The sequence below is a fragment of the Vespa crabro genome, chromosome 18 (genome assembly GCF_910589235.1).
Source record: "Vespa crabro chromosome 18, iyVesCrab1.2, whole genome shotgun sequence".
NCBI classification, from domain to species: domain Eukaryota; kingdom Metazoa; phylum Arthropoda; class Insecta; order Hymenoptera; family Vespidae; genus Vespa; species Vespa crabro.
In genome coordinates, this window is record NC_060972.1 from 508,998 (window position 1) to 524,045 (window position 15,048).

At 31.7% G+C, this 15,048-nt stretch overlaps 1 protein-coding gene across 1 annotated transcript; it reads left to right on the forward strand.

The window, feature by feature from the left end:
* Nucleotides 1–274: 274 nt before the first annotated feature.
* LOC124430509 (ubiquitin carboxyl-terminal hydrolase 34) lies at nucleotides 275–12,946 on the forward strand. The gene is given in 13 exon segments (XM_046977198.1): nucleotides 275–673; nucleotides 675–741; nucleotides 1,156–1,252; nucleotides 1,326–1,650; nucleotides 1,724–2,021; nucleotides 2,108–2,851; nucleotides 2,929–8,923; nucleotides 9,060–9,777; nucleotides 9,855–10,045; nucleotides 10,130–10,307; nucleotides 10,443–10,609; nucleotides 10,681–11,351; nucleotides 11,424–12,946. Coding segments are annotated over 13 exon segments (10,329 nt in total). The 5' UTR covers nucleotides 275–628; the 3' UTR covers nucleotides 12,257–12,946.
* The last annotated feature ends 2,102 nt before the right edge of the window (nucleotides 12,947–15,048 follow it).

Sequence of the window (15,048 nt, forward strand, 5' to 3'; positions counted from 1 at the left end):
TAATACATATTTCCTTTAAAAGTAGCATTATTACATTGTTGCCAAGAGTTAATGAAATTTATCAATAAGCATATCTTCCTAATTGGAATTATTTGTTTAAATTATAAAAATAATATATTACGATAAAGTATAAACACAATAACTATATTAATTGCATAATCAATATAATAGATATATTTATATATACATATATATAATACAAGTATTTTTATTTTTTTATCATTTTTTTTACTAATATTTCTGCTATTAGTTACTACTAATATAGTAAATAGAGTTTTGAAATCCACGTTGTATGCATATAACATGGCGGCAATCAGCTGTCTTCTGTCATAATGACATTCATATAGATAGAAAATTGGACTATCTAATCGAAATTGTTATTGCTATTAATGAGAAGTATTTTACATATGTGAAAATTACGTTCAATTTTTTTTTTAATTTCAATCAATTTGTAATTAAACAAAATAGAAAGGTAGGCATTGAAAAAACAAAACTTTTTACTTGAAGTAAGTTACGAGTGAATTCAGCTGCGACAAGAAAAGCAATATGGAGGCTAACGAATTAATCAACTGTTCAGAATAGTCAGAAAGACAGAAATGTTTAATAATATTATCATTCTTGGCAGTGCATGGTAATGAAATTGAGTGATGAACTTAACGTGATTAAAAAAGCCTTCTCGGGGCTACAGTAAAATAATCATGTGTGATGTATGCGTTGACTTTCACGATCTTCTGCTCTCTTGTAAGCATAATATACACAAGTCTATTTTATCTTAACCTATTCTATTCCTTTACATACAGTTTATGTATTAACGTAGTTATATGATTGTAATAGAGAAAACGTATGAGTAGAGTAATTTATAGATTACTATTTATATACATATATATAACTATCGTATTTTGTTTTTTTTATATATAATTCTTTGTTACAAGCTTTATAACCTGAGATCAATTTCAGCATTTTAAAATTTTGTATAGCTTTACAATATTTATGATATTAATTTCAAAAAACGCGATAATAAAATCAAAATAAAATAGTTAAATGGCAGAAACATTTTAGGTTATATATAATCAATTTTAACTTTTTTAATGATATTATAAAACATTTTGTATACATTTTAAATATATATTCATAGAAATAATCTTATATGTATAGATGATGATCGAACATCAAAAGAGCAAGATGTATTAACTACTTTATGTGTAGCAGATGTGGACACTACTTTGCATTATGTTAACCAATGGGTACAAAGGTATAATATTATTGATTATAATGTAGTTAGATTTTCTGCTTATTAAATAGATTACATTTTTTGCGATTTATAGACAATGTATGTGTTGTTATCGAGAAATTAAAAACTTTGATCGATTCATAAGGCTGACTCAAAGTATTGTTCTCTGTACATTACAACAATTACAAACTATACAACAAGATGGACAGCAGGATAATACAAAAGAGTCAGCCAAAGAAGAAAAAGAGGAAGAGAGCACAAATAAAGGAAATACAAGCGATACAAATCAAACATCTAGTTGGTCTCAACAAGACAGAGAAAAATTATTTCATCTTCTTTCCAAAATTTTTTTACTTAATTTTCCTCTCTATATTGCAATGAAACATGGAGGTGCTATAAATCCATTAGCTCCAGTGAAGGTAATGTAACCCATTGTAGTATATTCAATGAAATTATTTTTATGTTTTTATTTATCTTTATTTATTTATGAAGGATGAAGGAGGTTATTGCGAACCTCATGACCCTGAAGTACCAGCACCTTTGATTCGTGCAGTATCTATATTTTGCCATCAGGGTGGTTTTAATTTAATGTCTGGTTGTTTTGATATGGAGAATACACTGCCTGTTAGCCTTGCACATTCTATGGTTGCAGTAATTTGTAATTTAAAACTTTGGTTAAACTATGGTAGTGTTATTCAATTATTTATACCTCTACGTAGTCGAGTTATGAAGTACATGTGCCGATTAGGTGATAAAGAATTACGCACACCAGCGGTTAGAACTATGGCAGGTAACGATTAAAAATGTAACTGAAGTAAAAAATGTATAGCTATATAAATGAATCAAATTTGATTTAATATATTTCTGTGTGTTAAGATTTCATGTGGAGTGCAGTTAAAGATCCAATAGATGCAGTATTGCCAAGTTTTGATCGAGATGGTTTAGACTTGGCCTTCAAATATTTTACCAGCACAACTTTGACTATGAGATTGGCAGGAGTAGCTCAAATTAATGCTCATATTACTGCATTTAATGAACTTTGTAATAGTGAAACAGTTGCTGAAGTTGAACAAGTAGGCCATGCACTAGCTGCATGGTTGACTGATAATAATATCATAGCTCATATATTTGGACCAAATTTACATGTAGAAGTTATTAAACAAAGTCATATTGTATTAAGTTTCTTAGCTATGGAAGGTAGAATTACATCTTCAGATATGGATACCATTTGGCAAGCTGCACAGTTAAAACATTGTGGTCGTCCAGTATATGATTTATTGGCACCATTAGTGAAACATTTAGCACCCACACCTGTTCTTCATTTGTATTCTTTACTAGGAAAGTTAGAGCCTAAGGATCATACAGAGCAAAGTTTGTTTTTAGCATCAGCATTGATAAAATTTATATGGACATCTGGTGGTTCGGGTTATTCAAGAGGCTTAACTATGAAAAACAGAGAAATTTTAAGAGGTTCAAGTGGTGTTGGAGGAAGTAGTAGTAGTGATCCAAGTGGTATGGATGGTAGTAGTCCTGATGAAGATGAAGAGGAACCTAGTCCTGCTTTATCTGATGGTCCATCTCCGAGGAAACAAGCAAGAGGAGATAGCAGTGATGGAGAAGGTATATCAATTAATCATTTAATTACTTTTTCAATATTAAAAATATAAATTAAGGGAAGAATTTATCTTTTTTAATAGGTCCATTTAAAGGTAAAAGTTTAGAAAGCATCCCTGTTGAATCAAATTTAAATGAAGTAGAAGACCCTGTTTCTGAAAAATCCGAATGTACTACTGAACTAACAAAAGACACACCTTCAAATGCATTGCAAGACGATACAAAAGATAAACAAAGCTGTTCTGATGTAGAAGCAGATACAGAAAAGTCAAATACTGAAGAACCAGTAATTCATGAAAAGAAAAAAAGAAAAGTATTACGAAAAAGAAAGAAACCTCAAAAACGATCAATAACAACAATTGAAAAAACATTGGAAGATATTGTTGGTCAAGAAGGTAGCATAAAGTCTAAAGAATTATTGAATAGTAAAAGTAGAACAGAAGATGTATTAGATGGTAGCTTAGAATCTGGTACATTTACCTCATTGGATGAATCAAAAATCGTTGATACTCTTGACCGAGTCAAACAACAGGCCATGGCTTTAGATCCAACTGATCAACAAGTACCAACAACAGCATCATTATTGAGAAGGGCAAACAAAAATAAATATATGTCATTAGTAGGCCATAATGTAGACAGAGCACCTGATTCTGCAGATACATCTCATGATGAAGATGATAGTGATGTAGCAGGAGTACTAGCTGCTGCAGATGGTCCAGGAGCTGTTATATCTGAACTTGCTGGATTAGTTCATGCAAGTGGACCTACTTTTTTACCTTCTGGTTTAGATGAAATGCTTTCAGATGAAGAAGGCTCTTATAGTAGTAGAATATCTAATAAAAGTGAGAAAAATATGGCAGATTTTGATGGTGAAGAAAGTGGTTGTGAAGAAGAATTAGCACAGCTAGCAGCACGTCACTTAACAGCTATTCAAATGCAAGCGTATCATCCACATCATTCACATCCAACTATGACTATTAGAAGATCTGTATGTCGTCCTCCACAAGTACGAACAGTCCGTCAAGCGGTATCAAGATTGAATTCTCAATTTAACTTAGAGACAGTATGTAAACCAGGAAATACATTATTGTGGGATCTTTTGCAAGATGACAAAATTGGTCAATTGGGAGAAGGATTAGCATTAGAAGCGGAGAAAGCATTATGTAATTTACTATGTTTTAATGTTGATCGTTTAATACCAATGAAATTCATTGAAGGTTGCTTAGAAAATTTAGCAACTAATCATTCTGTAGTTGTATCTTTAAGATTATTGCCAAAGTTACTTGCAAGCTTTCAACAATTTGGTGCAATGGATGCACATACCATCACGACATGGGCTGATCGTGAACGTGGTATGATGAAGCATTTTTTTAATAATTTGAAAACATACACTAGTAATGGACCAAAAAGTAATTTATACTCGCATCAAACCGAAATTCAAGTTAGATTACAATTTTTGTCTTCAATTTTTTCACCTTTGGGTTCACCGGATTGTTTTCGCCTAAGCCTTGAACAAGTGGACATATTATGGCAATGTTTATCCCAAGATCCAACATGTGCTGATGAACTTTTTAGTTGGTTATTAAGTCAAGCAAAATCTACAGAGCAACATGCTCTTGGAATGGATACATTGAAACATTTATGTATGCGTAAACTTCCAAGTTTGCCACCTGAAACTATAAGCATGACAGGTCTTAGTCTTTTCCAACAATTATGCAATTTAGCACGTTTAGCTGCTGCACATTTGGATAGACCTTTAAGAGATGTTGACTCAGTTGGAATGGATTTCCTATGGAAAATTGCTTTGAAAGCAAAAAGCACAGATGTTAGTATGGCCGCTATTCAATATTTAAATGGTTATTACATGTCTAGACAATTGTCTCAGGAAGCTGAATTTGTTTCACAATGTATGATGCATCTTGCTGCAGCTAGTGCAGATTTAGAAATAAATGAAGAAGCTAGTTTGCGTTGTATACAAAGAGCACTGCTTTTACTAAGAACACATCTAGAAGCATTCAGGAAGCGCTATGCATATCATTTACGTCGTTGGATACTGGAAGGTAGAGGTGCGGGAAGTCATATGGCTATGAGTATGTCAGAAAAAGGACAACATATAAGAATTCTTGTCCAACCTGCTGGAATACCCGAAAAAACAACGTTTACCCTTTTAAATACTGATTATGTTGCAGATTTGAGAGCAGAAGTTGCTAAGTGGTGGGATGATACACAAAATAATCAAGAAAAAGCAGCTACTTCTACAAATGCGACACAAAATACTAATTCAGTTTTAGGATCTCTTCTTACTGATGGCCCAATTAGAATGATCACTCAAGGTCAAGAATTAACTATCGACTTTGATGAAAAGACTTTACAAGAAATGGGTTTTAAAGATGGACAATTAGTCTTTATTTCGCCTGGTGCAGGTCGTAATAATACTGGTCGATGTAATAAAAGAGATATGGATTCACCATCTCTTTTACCTCCTCCACCAAGAGAATCATTACCAACACTTCTTCTATTGCGGCCACAGTACTTTGAACAGCTTTTTACATTGATGAGAACACTTAGCGCTATGAAGGTCACAGTAAAAGGAGGTCAAGAAATTCCACATACAAAAGCTCAGGTTCTTTCTAGAAGAGTTTGGGATACATTAACCTTACTTCCTACTAGTCCGACATTATTAAGAGGCTTTCAGAAATTGGGAGAGACATCTTTACCTGATTTATTGGATCCTGCCAGTCCTCAAAAATTAATGTATTCTTTGTATATAGTAGAATCTTTAAGTAGAAGAGAAACAGAATGTCAGCAACCCTCTGTTTCTTCCGCTTTAAGCTCATCACCTATACATGAAGGTGGTGGTGATGCAGATGATAATCATGATGAGAAAGAAAAGGATATACCATGGTCAACAGTGTTTGTTCAACACGGAGGTTTGCGACATTTGTTTGATATTTTTATGTCTGAATGCTTGGAACAAGGAGATGGTAGTGAATGGCAACAAGATTGTCTTGCAAGCTTATTAAAGCAATTATGTTATCTTGGTGTTATCAGAGAAGAGAAGAAACGAAGTAAAGCAGATAAATTATTGGTACCTAAACTTAGTGATGCGATGCTTTCTATGATGAATGTTAATACTGTTATGCCAAGAATAACAAGTATTTTGAATGAGGCATCTTTACCACGTGACCCAAATCATTACAAAACAGGTGTATTTGGTAGATCTCAAGTTATTCATTATACTATGGCATTGTTAGTATGCTGGGTACATAGTGATCCAATTGTAAAACAAAGTTTATTTTTATCATCTGAATCTTTTGGAAAAACTTGGTTACGTCGTCTTGTATTGGAAGATCCTGAGCCAGCTGTACGAAGAGAAGTGTGTACTGCTTTATATAGATTATGCTTGGGAACAACAGGAACGGAAAACGATAATTCTGAAGTCTCTGGTCTTATTGTACCAATGCTAAATACATTACTTGAGCATCTTGTAATTGCAGAAGCTATGCAACCTTCTCACAGAAAACCAGATTTACCATTACATTTACATCCTGTTCTTGATGATGGCAAAGAACCATATGGGCCTGCTTGTAGAGATTATTTTTGGCTTGTATGTCGTTTAGTTGATTCTCTTCCAGAAGAAGCTATTAAAGATAACTCAGATGATTTATCTAATGGAACAATAGACTTAGAAGCTTTGGCAATCAGAGTTATTGATTCTATTATTAACAGAGAACATCTCGAAATGCGACATAATACAGTGGAAGATGATGGTTTGGTTGGTTTATTAAATCTTGCATGTAATATTATGACGCATAATCCGCCTTGCAAGCAAGGAAAAATTGGACAAAATTTATTACATGAAGTATTTGATTTTTTATTTGCATTGCCAAATCCTCGATCAAAACATGTTCCCAAATGTAAAAGTCAAGTTTCTAGATCAGCAGCATTTGATTTATTAGTTGAGCTTGTAAAGTCTGCACCAGATAATTATTATATACTTCATGAGAAGTTGTTAACTCAACATAGGCCTGGTCCACATTCTCCATATCCATGGGATTACTGGCCACATGAAGATGGACGATCAGATTGTGGATATGTAGGACTTACAAATTTAGGTGCAACGTGTTACATGGCTAGTTGTATGCAACATCTTTACATGATGCCTCAAGCACGTATTTCTATCTTAGGAGCTGATTGTAATAGAGCTAACAAACATCAGTTGACATTACGTGAATTACAACGAATGTTTGCATATCTGTTGGAATCTGAGAGAAAAGCATACAATCCTAGAAGTTTCTGTCGCGTGTATACTATGAATCATGAACCCTTAAATACGGGAGAACAGAAAGATATGGCAGAGTTTTTTATAGATCTCGTATCTAAGTTAGAAGAAATGACGAGCGATTTGAAAAATTTAGTAAAAACTTTATTTTGTGGTGTAATATCGAATAATGTGGTTTCACTAGATTGCGAACATGTAAGCCGTACACTTGAGGAATTTTATACAGTTCGTTGTCAAGTAGCTGACATGAGAAATCTCTATGAAAGTTTAGATGAAGTTACTGTCAAAGACACTTTAGAAGGAGATAATATGTACACATGTTCTCAATGTGGCAAAAAAGCAAGAGCTGAGAAGAGAGCATGCTTTAAAAAACTTCCACATATATTATGTTTTAATACAATGAGATATACTTTTAATATGGGTACTATGCTTAAAGAAAAAGTTAACACACATTTTAGTTTTCCTTTAAGATTGGATATGTCGGGCTATGTAGAGAAAAAATTGATGCCACAGCATTATCAAGAAGAAAGAAAAGCATCTGGTAATAACAAAGTTGAGAATAAAGAACATACTGCCTTAGATGGCGAAGAAGAAGAAGAAATGGAACATTATCAATATGATTTAATTGGTGTTACTGTGCATACTGGTACGGCTGATGGTGGACATTACTACAGTTTTATTAGAGATCGTACTTCTCCTAATAAAGACAAATGGTTTTTATTTAATGATGCTGAAGTTAAACCATTTGATCCAAATCAAATTGCAGCAGAATGTTTTGGTGGTGAAATGACCAGTAAGACATACGATTCTGTAACAGATAAATTCATGGATTTCAGTTTTGAAAAGACAAACTCAGCATATATGCTTTTCTATGAGTGGTGTACAGATCCTGGTGATCAATTAAAAGAAGAAGAAGCAACTGTTTCCAGTCCAACTAGTTTACGATCATCTTTGCTAAGTCATAAGCAAACAAATAAATTACCGCCTTTAGAACTAAATAAAGAGTTAGAAGATTGGATATGGCAAGATAACATGCACTTTTTGCAAGACAAAAATATATTTGAGCATACCTACTTTACATTTATGTGGCAAATATGTGGTTACATACCGCAAACATTACTTTCTGTTCAACCAGATATTACGGAAATGTCTGCTGAGCTTTCAACCTCTTTTTTCATGGAAACATTTATTCATGCTAAAGAAAAACCTACCATGGTTCAATGGGTAGAATTACTTACAAAACAATTTAATGGTTCTCCTGGTGCATGCGCCAGATTTCTTGAAAGAATGGCTAGTAATTCATGGTGGCCTATACAAATATTAGTAAAATGTCCTAATCAAATGGTAAGACAAATGTTTCAAAGATTATGTATTCATGTCATTCAACGATTACGCGCTACAGAAGCACCTCTCTATCTGCTTTGTGATGAAGAAAACGATTTAACCACTGTTGGCACTCGATCATGTGTTACAAGATTTGTTAGAATGCTTTTATCTTTGATGGAACATGCTAAACAACATTTAAAACATCTCACAGAATACTTTAGTTTCTTATATGAGTTTAGTAAAATGGGAGAAGAGGAGACATTATTCCTTATACGAGTACAGGCTATTTCTACGATGGTAAACTTTTATTTAGGTCATAAAACACATGAATTCGTTGACGCAGTTAGCGAAGAAGAAGAAGAAGAAGAAATTGTTGCAGTACCAACGGATAAATTGAGACCAGCTTCGCTAGATAAGATGATTACATTAATAGCAACATTAGTTGAACGTAGTAGAGGACCAGATCATAGGTAGGAATAGATTTGTATATAAAAGAAAAATCATTAAAAATTAAATTTCATTTTTAGATTAAAATTTAAAAAAATATATATATATATACATGTTCATACAATCGCAAATGTTTAGAAATATTTTAAAATTTTGCAGATTAACTTTATCGCCAACAGATCTAAGTGCAGTAGCAGGAGGTAAAGGATTTCCATTTTTATATCAACAAACACGAGACGTCATTAATTTGAATCAAACAAGAAATTTAATTCAATCTTTGTGTCGATGGAATGATAGATTGGCTATACATATTGTGACAATGATTTTTCAAGCAATAACGAAACATACAGATGTTTGTCAACCGTTTTTCAAACTTTTGACCCTGCTTACTGAAAGTTCAGGCCCTAGTGGATTACCTTGTATGACACAATTAATTCTGGGCAGAGTATGGGAAGCAGCTAGAGTTGCGCCTCATGGAGCTCTTGAATGGTTGGCTCTTGCTGTTACCAGAAGCAAACTTGCACATGCATGGGTTCTACAAGGATTAGACACTTGGTTGCAACATTTCCTTCTTGAACATTCAAATCAAAGAGTTCGTTCTGCTGCTGCTTTCCTTTTAGTATCACTCGTACCTTCAACTCATTTTAGGCAAGGATATCGCAGTGCTCATCGATTGGGATTAGGATGTAACACTTCTAGAGAGCTTCAATTATCTCCAGAAGCTACATTAATATTACACCAAATTTATACTGCACTTTTAAGATTATTGCAGCCTGCAAGACACTATATTGATTTACAAACTCATGGTACAATGAAACTCACTGCCTATTTTGCATTGCTCACATATTGTGTTGTCTCTAAAACAGAGAAATTAATGGTATGTATTTCGTATAACAAATTATGTCAAGTAATTTTAAAATAAAACTAATAATTATTTTAAATTATTCATTTCAGTTTGGGCAATATTTAAATGACTTATGGACATTATTTCATCCAAAGCTTTCGGAACCAAGCATTCCAGTACATCATAACAAGCAAGCTGTATTATTATTTTGGTATCATGTTTGTTCTGATTGTCCTGAAAATGTATCTATGATACTTCATAATCCACATATAACCAAAAATATTGCATTTAATTATATACTGTAAGTTATTTATTTATATATGATAATACAAACTAACTTGCATATGTGCCAGAAATAAATTAATTTTATTTATTTTTCTAATAGAGCCGATCACGAAGATCAAGATGTTGTATTATTCAATCGAGTTATGTTACCTGCTTATTATGGATTATTACGACTTTGTTGTCAGCAATCACGAACATTTACAAGACAATTGGCTGCGCATCAAAATATACAATGGGCTTTTAAAAATATTACACCGCATCCTACCCAATATTCTACTGTAAGTTTTTATAGATAATTATCGTAGAATATATATATATATATTAATTATTATTAATATTTTATTATAAACAAGAGAAATTTAATTTATTGTATATGATTGATATCTATGTTTACAAATAATGTTTTGATCTAGGCGGTAGATGAATTATTCAAATTGATGCAACTACTGGTTGCCAGGCATCCAGATCAAACAGAACAAGAAGAAGCTGAAATTGCATCATTTAGGAGAGGTACACTATCTTCGTACTTACAAGGGTTGGATGGTCGTTCCTGTTGGGCTACATTAATTTCTGCATTTCGGTATGTTATTCTCTGATACAATTTTCTTATTGTGAAATAATACATAATAGGATTATATATTTTTTTATCAGGATTCTTATAGAATCGGATGATGATCGTTTGTATGTTGTATACAATGGAGGTTTAAGCATGGCCCTTGAAGCTTTTCACATGTTACATATAATGTACCATGAAGCAACTGCATGCCACGTGGCTGGTGACTTAGCTGAATTAATAGCTATTATTGTAGAATTAGTAAGATGTATTCGTACAGCAAGAGATGGACCTGATGCAAGAAATATCCTTGCCAATTGCAAGGAATGGCCAGATGTATTAAGAAAATTGGCAACACTATTAAATACGTATAATCCACCAGATATGCGTAATTTGGCAATCGATCTTCTAAAAGAACTCGTTATGCTTGTTCCTGCAGATGCTATACTTGTTTTAGCACCATTATTATCTCATTGTCATGCAGCTCTTCAAGAATCTCATGCAGCTGTTCCACCTGGTCCTTATCTTCCAAGGAGATCTACTCCACCAGGAAAAATGCCTACAAGACCTGCTAGACCAATGGTGCAAATGGCAGTACCACATTCTCAACTTGAAGCATCTAGAGGAGTAGATCCGGAATATGATAGCGCCTTGCTTGAATTTTATTTACCATATCATGAATTAATTGATGTTATGTGCAGACTTGCAATCAATAATGATTGCATGACAGAGACATTGGTTAACTTAAGTGCTATGTTAGGATTTGAAGGTAACTATAATATTTAATATTTAATTATGGATGGAATTAATCGTAGTTTTTATCACCAATTTCGTATTCCAGGTGTTCCCTTACATTTGGCATTATTTCCAAGATTATGGTTGGATGTCCATGCTGCCACACATATAGACAGAAAGCATATAGCATCTCTCCTTTGTTCTTCCTATACAGTGGATTATGTAGATGCTGTTCTATTAGATGAAAGATCTTCATTAGGCGTACCTGCAATACATGCTTTTTTAAAAACTTTCTTCCCTAAACTCGCCAATCATGTATTAACTGAACAAACCTGCCTACTTATTGATAACTTAGTTAGTTCTATGACAGCAATGGTGGAAGCTGTTGATATTCAAGCATCTGCTCATAGACTAACTGGTGATTTACGAGCTTTAGCTCTTGTTTATAGTAGCAGTACAAGACTGAAACCACCTACTAGCTTACAATCAGCTTTAGAAACTTTATTATCGCGTACTCGAGCGATAAAAGTCAAAGAATCTAATCAACAGGAAATAGAAGCCCCTTCGAAAAAACGTAAGTTTAATATTAGTGATGACAATGACCAAACTAAAAAGGATCTACATCAGATTACAGAAATTGACGAACAGAAAACTGTTTCTAACATAGATATTGAAGATAAAAACATTGTAGAACAAAATGATACATCTCCTGATTCTATAGACGAAAAAACTAGTTCACGACACAAGGATAATGCTCAAATGGAAACTATTTCTACTAATGCCGGTTCAATATCTACAAATTTAATTACCACCGTGACATCTAATAGCTGTACAAATCAGATGCGATGTTCTTTAACTAATATGTCGCGGCTCGAAATGTTGGAGAAGACCATTGTGGATTTACAAATGATCGTGCAATTACAACCGAAAAATAATTAGAGAGTTGCATGTTTCCGAACGATGCTTTTTATGACAACGTACAATATAGAGGACTGACTTCGCACATAAACGTGTGATTATTTGTGAAAATAAAATAAAAGTTCAGTTATATATCTCTCGCAACTAAGTGAAAGATTCTTAGTGCATCTGTACTTTGTAAGAAAAAAGATACGTGCATACATATATTTATATGTACGCGTGCGTGTGTGTATCAATCACAATTTACTTCTTGACTGAATAACAATCATCTGCCGATAAAACGTTCGTTAATGCTGTGAGATTAGATATCTCTTAGCAAGATGTATACTTTTTAACATGTAACAATGTAAACCGCCCAGTATTCAGGAATGAAAAGTGCAAGAAATCTTGTGACACTGTTGCAAAAGCTTTTAGGTCTACAATTGTCTTGCATTTCTACACTTCATCTCAAATTGGAAAAGGAAGACAGGGTTTTTTAACTTGTGAAAATAATGGAGTAGCAGTGTCCTTTTGCTTAGCCTGGAAACTGTGTGTTTTTTAATATCCTTCATCTCTAAAAAAGATTTTCACAAAATTTTTTCATTTCATTATTGTAAGATAATATACGCCATGTCTTTCGTGGCTCTTTAAAAGTGTGTATCTAATATCTAAGTTATTAAATAAGTACTACCTGACACGTCGATGTGGATCTCCTAAATGTCTAAAATCTAACTTAAATATTTCATTTAACCATATAATTGATGTAAAGAGAAATATTGGATATAGTTTCTTTTCGTTTGTATTGTAAAATGTGTCAGTTGTATTATAAAGCAATGCATCTTTCTCTCTCTTGTGTGTCTGTAAAAAGTATTCGATTAATAAGAATGATTCTGGAAAGTATGGAACATGTAACAAAACTGCGTAATACGAAATATAAGACATGCTGTGAGTTTGTATATTTGTTTAAGTTGATGATCACAAACTCGTAACTAAATTTGCTAAGTATTACGTTTTTCTTCTCATAAAATACATATTGATCAAGCCATGGAAGCATTATAACTTAAAGATTTTTTTCAAATGGTTCTATTTCTTTATACCTTTTCTTTCTTTTTCTTTTCCTTTTTTGCAAAAAATCTTATTAACATATATATCATTTCAATCTATTTCTTGTACATAGTATAAAATCTTATTATCCTTTACATGTTTTTTACATTATATAAGCTTTCACATGTAATTATAACAAATACATTTAAAAAGCTGTAATATTAATGAAATCTTAAATTGCTCTCTTTCTTAATAATAAAATAAAAACATCTCATACATCATAAATAAACAGTTGTGATAATTCCTAAAATGCAACTTATGCAACATATCTATTTTTTATTTCAAGTCTATCAATTTGTAAAGAATTTATAACAAAAATACAAAGTTTGGTGCATATTGATATTAAAAATTTAAATATAAGTCTCTAAAACTATGACACATCAAATTCAAAGTAATGCAATCTCTTAATTTGATAAATTTATAGAATGATACTGATAACACAGTAATATTGGAAAGAATCTTTCAATTTTTTTAGTTTATTTCATGAACTTGTTAGTTGAAGCTTTTCTTAAAAAATACTTTAAGTATAAAAGTCTACATTTCAAAAAGAACATAACATATTTATATATTTACATGTAGATCATGGCTTATCATAAATCTTCTACATTCTTGCATTCAATATAATTGTGATAGAAAATAATGTGATGAGGATTTAGCTTATGATAAGTTAAAGAATTTATGACATATTACCCCAATAGTCACGCACATATATTTCAAATACTTTTAAATATTCTATTACACAAAAAGGTGTCATTTTATAAGCAATCATATACATCATATAATAATTATCAGTAAGAATTAAAGATAAAATAATCGAATATAACTTATATGTGAACATAAGTAAAAAAACATTTGCATCTTATTTTTATTATCGAAGTTGCATAAACAACACATCTATGTTGTGAAATATATTTAAAATATCTACATATAAAAATTGGAATATCGAATTATTGTAATCAATCGCTTAAGCTTTAGAATTATTTGTTTAGGAAGCTGATTGAGACTGTATAAATATTTGGGACACATTTTACATGATTTTATCAATCTTCATAAAAACATTAGAACCATCTCATCTTGTATTATCAAATTTATATCTTATGAAAATGTTTGTGTATTTATCATTATTAAGGTGTATAGAGTTTCTGAGCAAAAATAAATAAAGTCTTTTCATTTTAATATGTTTACTATCACAAACTTTTAATCCTTTTAGATTTATAATAATCACTTTTTATTTTATTATTATTAAATTATATAAAACAATTTATATATATTCCAGAAAATAAAAGTAAAGAAATTTCTTCTTTTTAATACATAATTTGTTATGTTGGATATATAAACAGAAATATGTAATAATAATAAAATTAATTCTATTTTATTCTTTAAATGTAATTTTACGATCAAATCAATGTGTATTATTAATATTTCTTTTTCATACGCACATTAAAGTTTTTTATTGTATACAAATTCTTATATACTACTGTGTACCTGTGACCGAATTGTTAAATTACAGTAAAACCTGTTTTTGTGCGGTGGATAGGGACCGCATAAAAGAAATCGTACAAAAAATACTCGTAAATTTTATAAATTCTTACATATAATAAACAACTTTGTACGATATACTACCTAAAATTTTTTTTATGCAGTGGACAGGGACCGCATAAAAAAAGTCGGACTTAGAAAATACATCAATGATTTATGAAATAGATGAGAGAATGCTTTCAATTAAATTA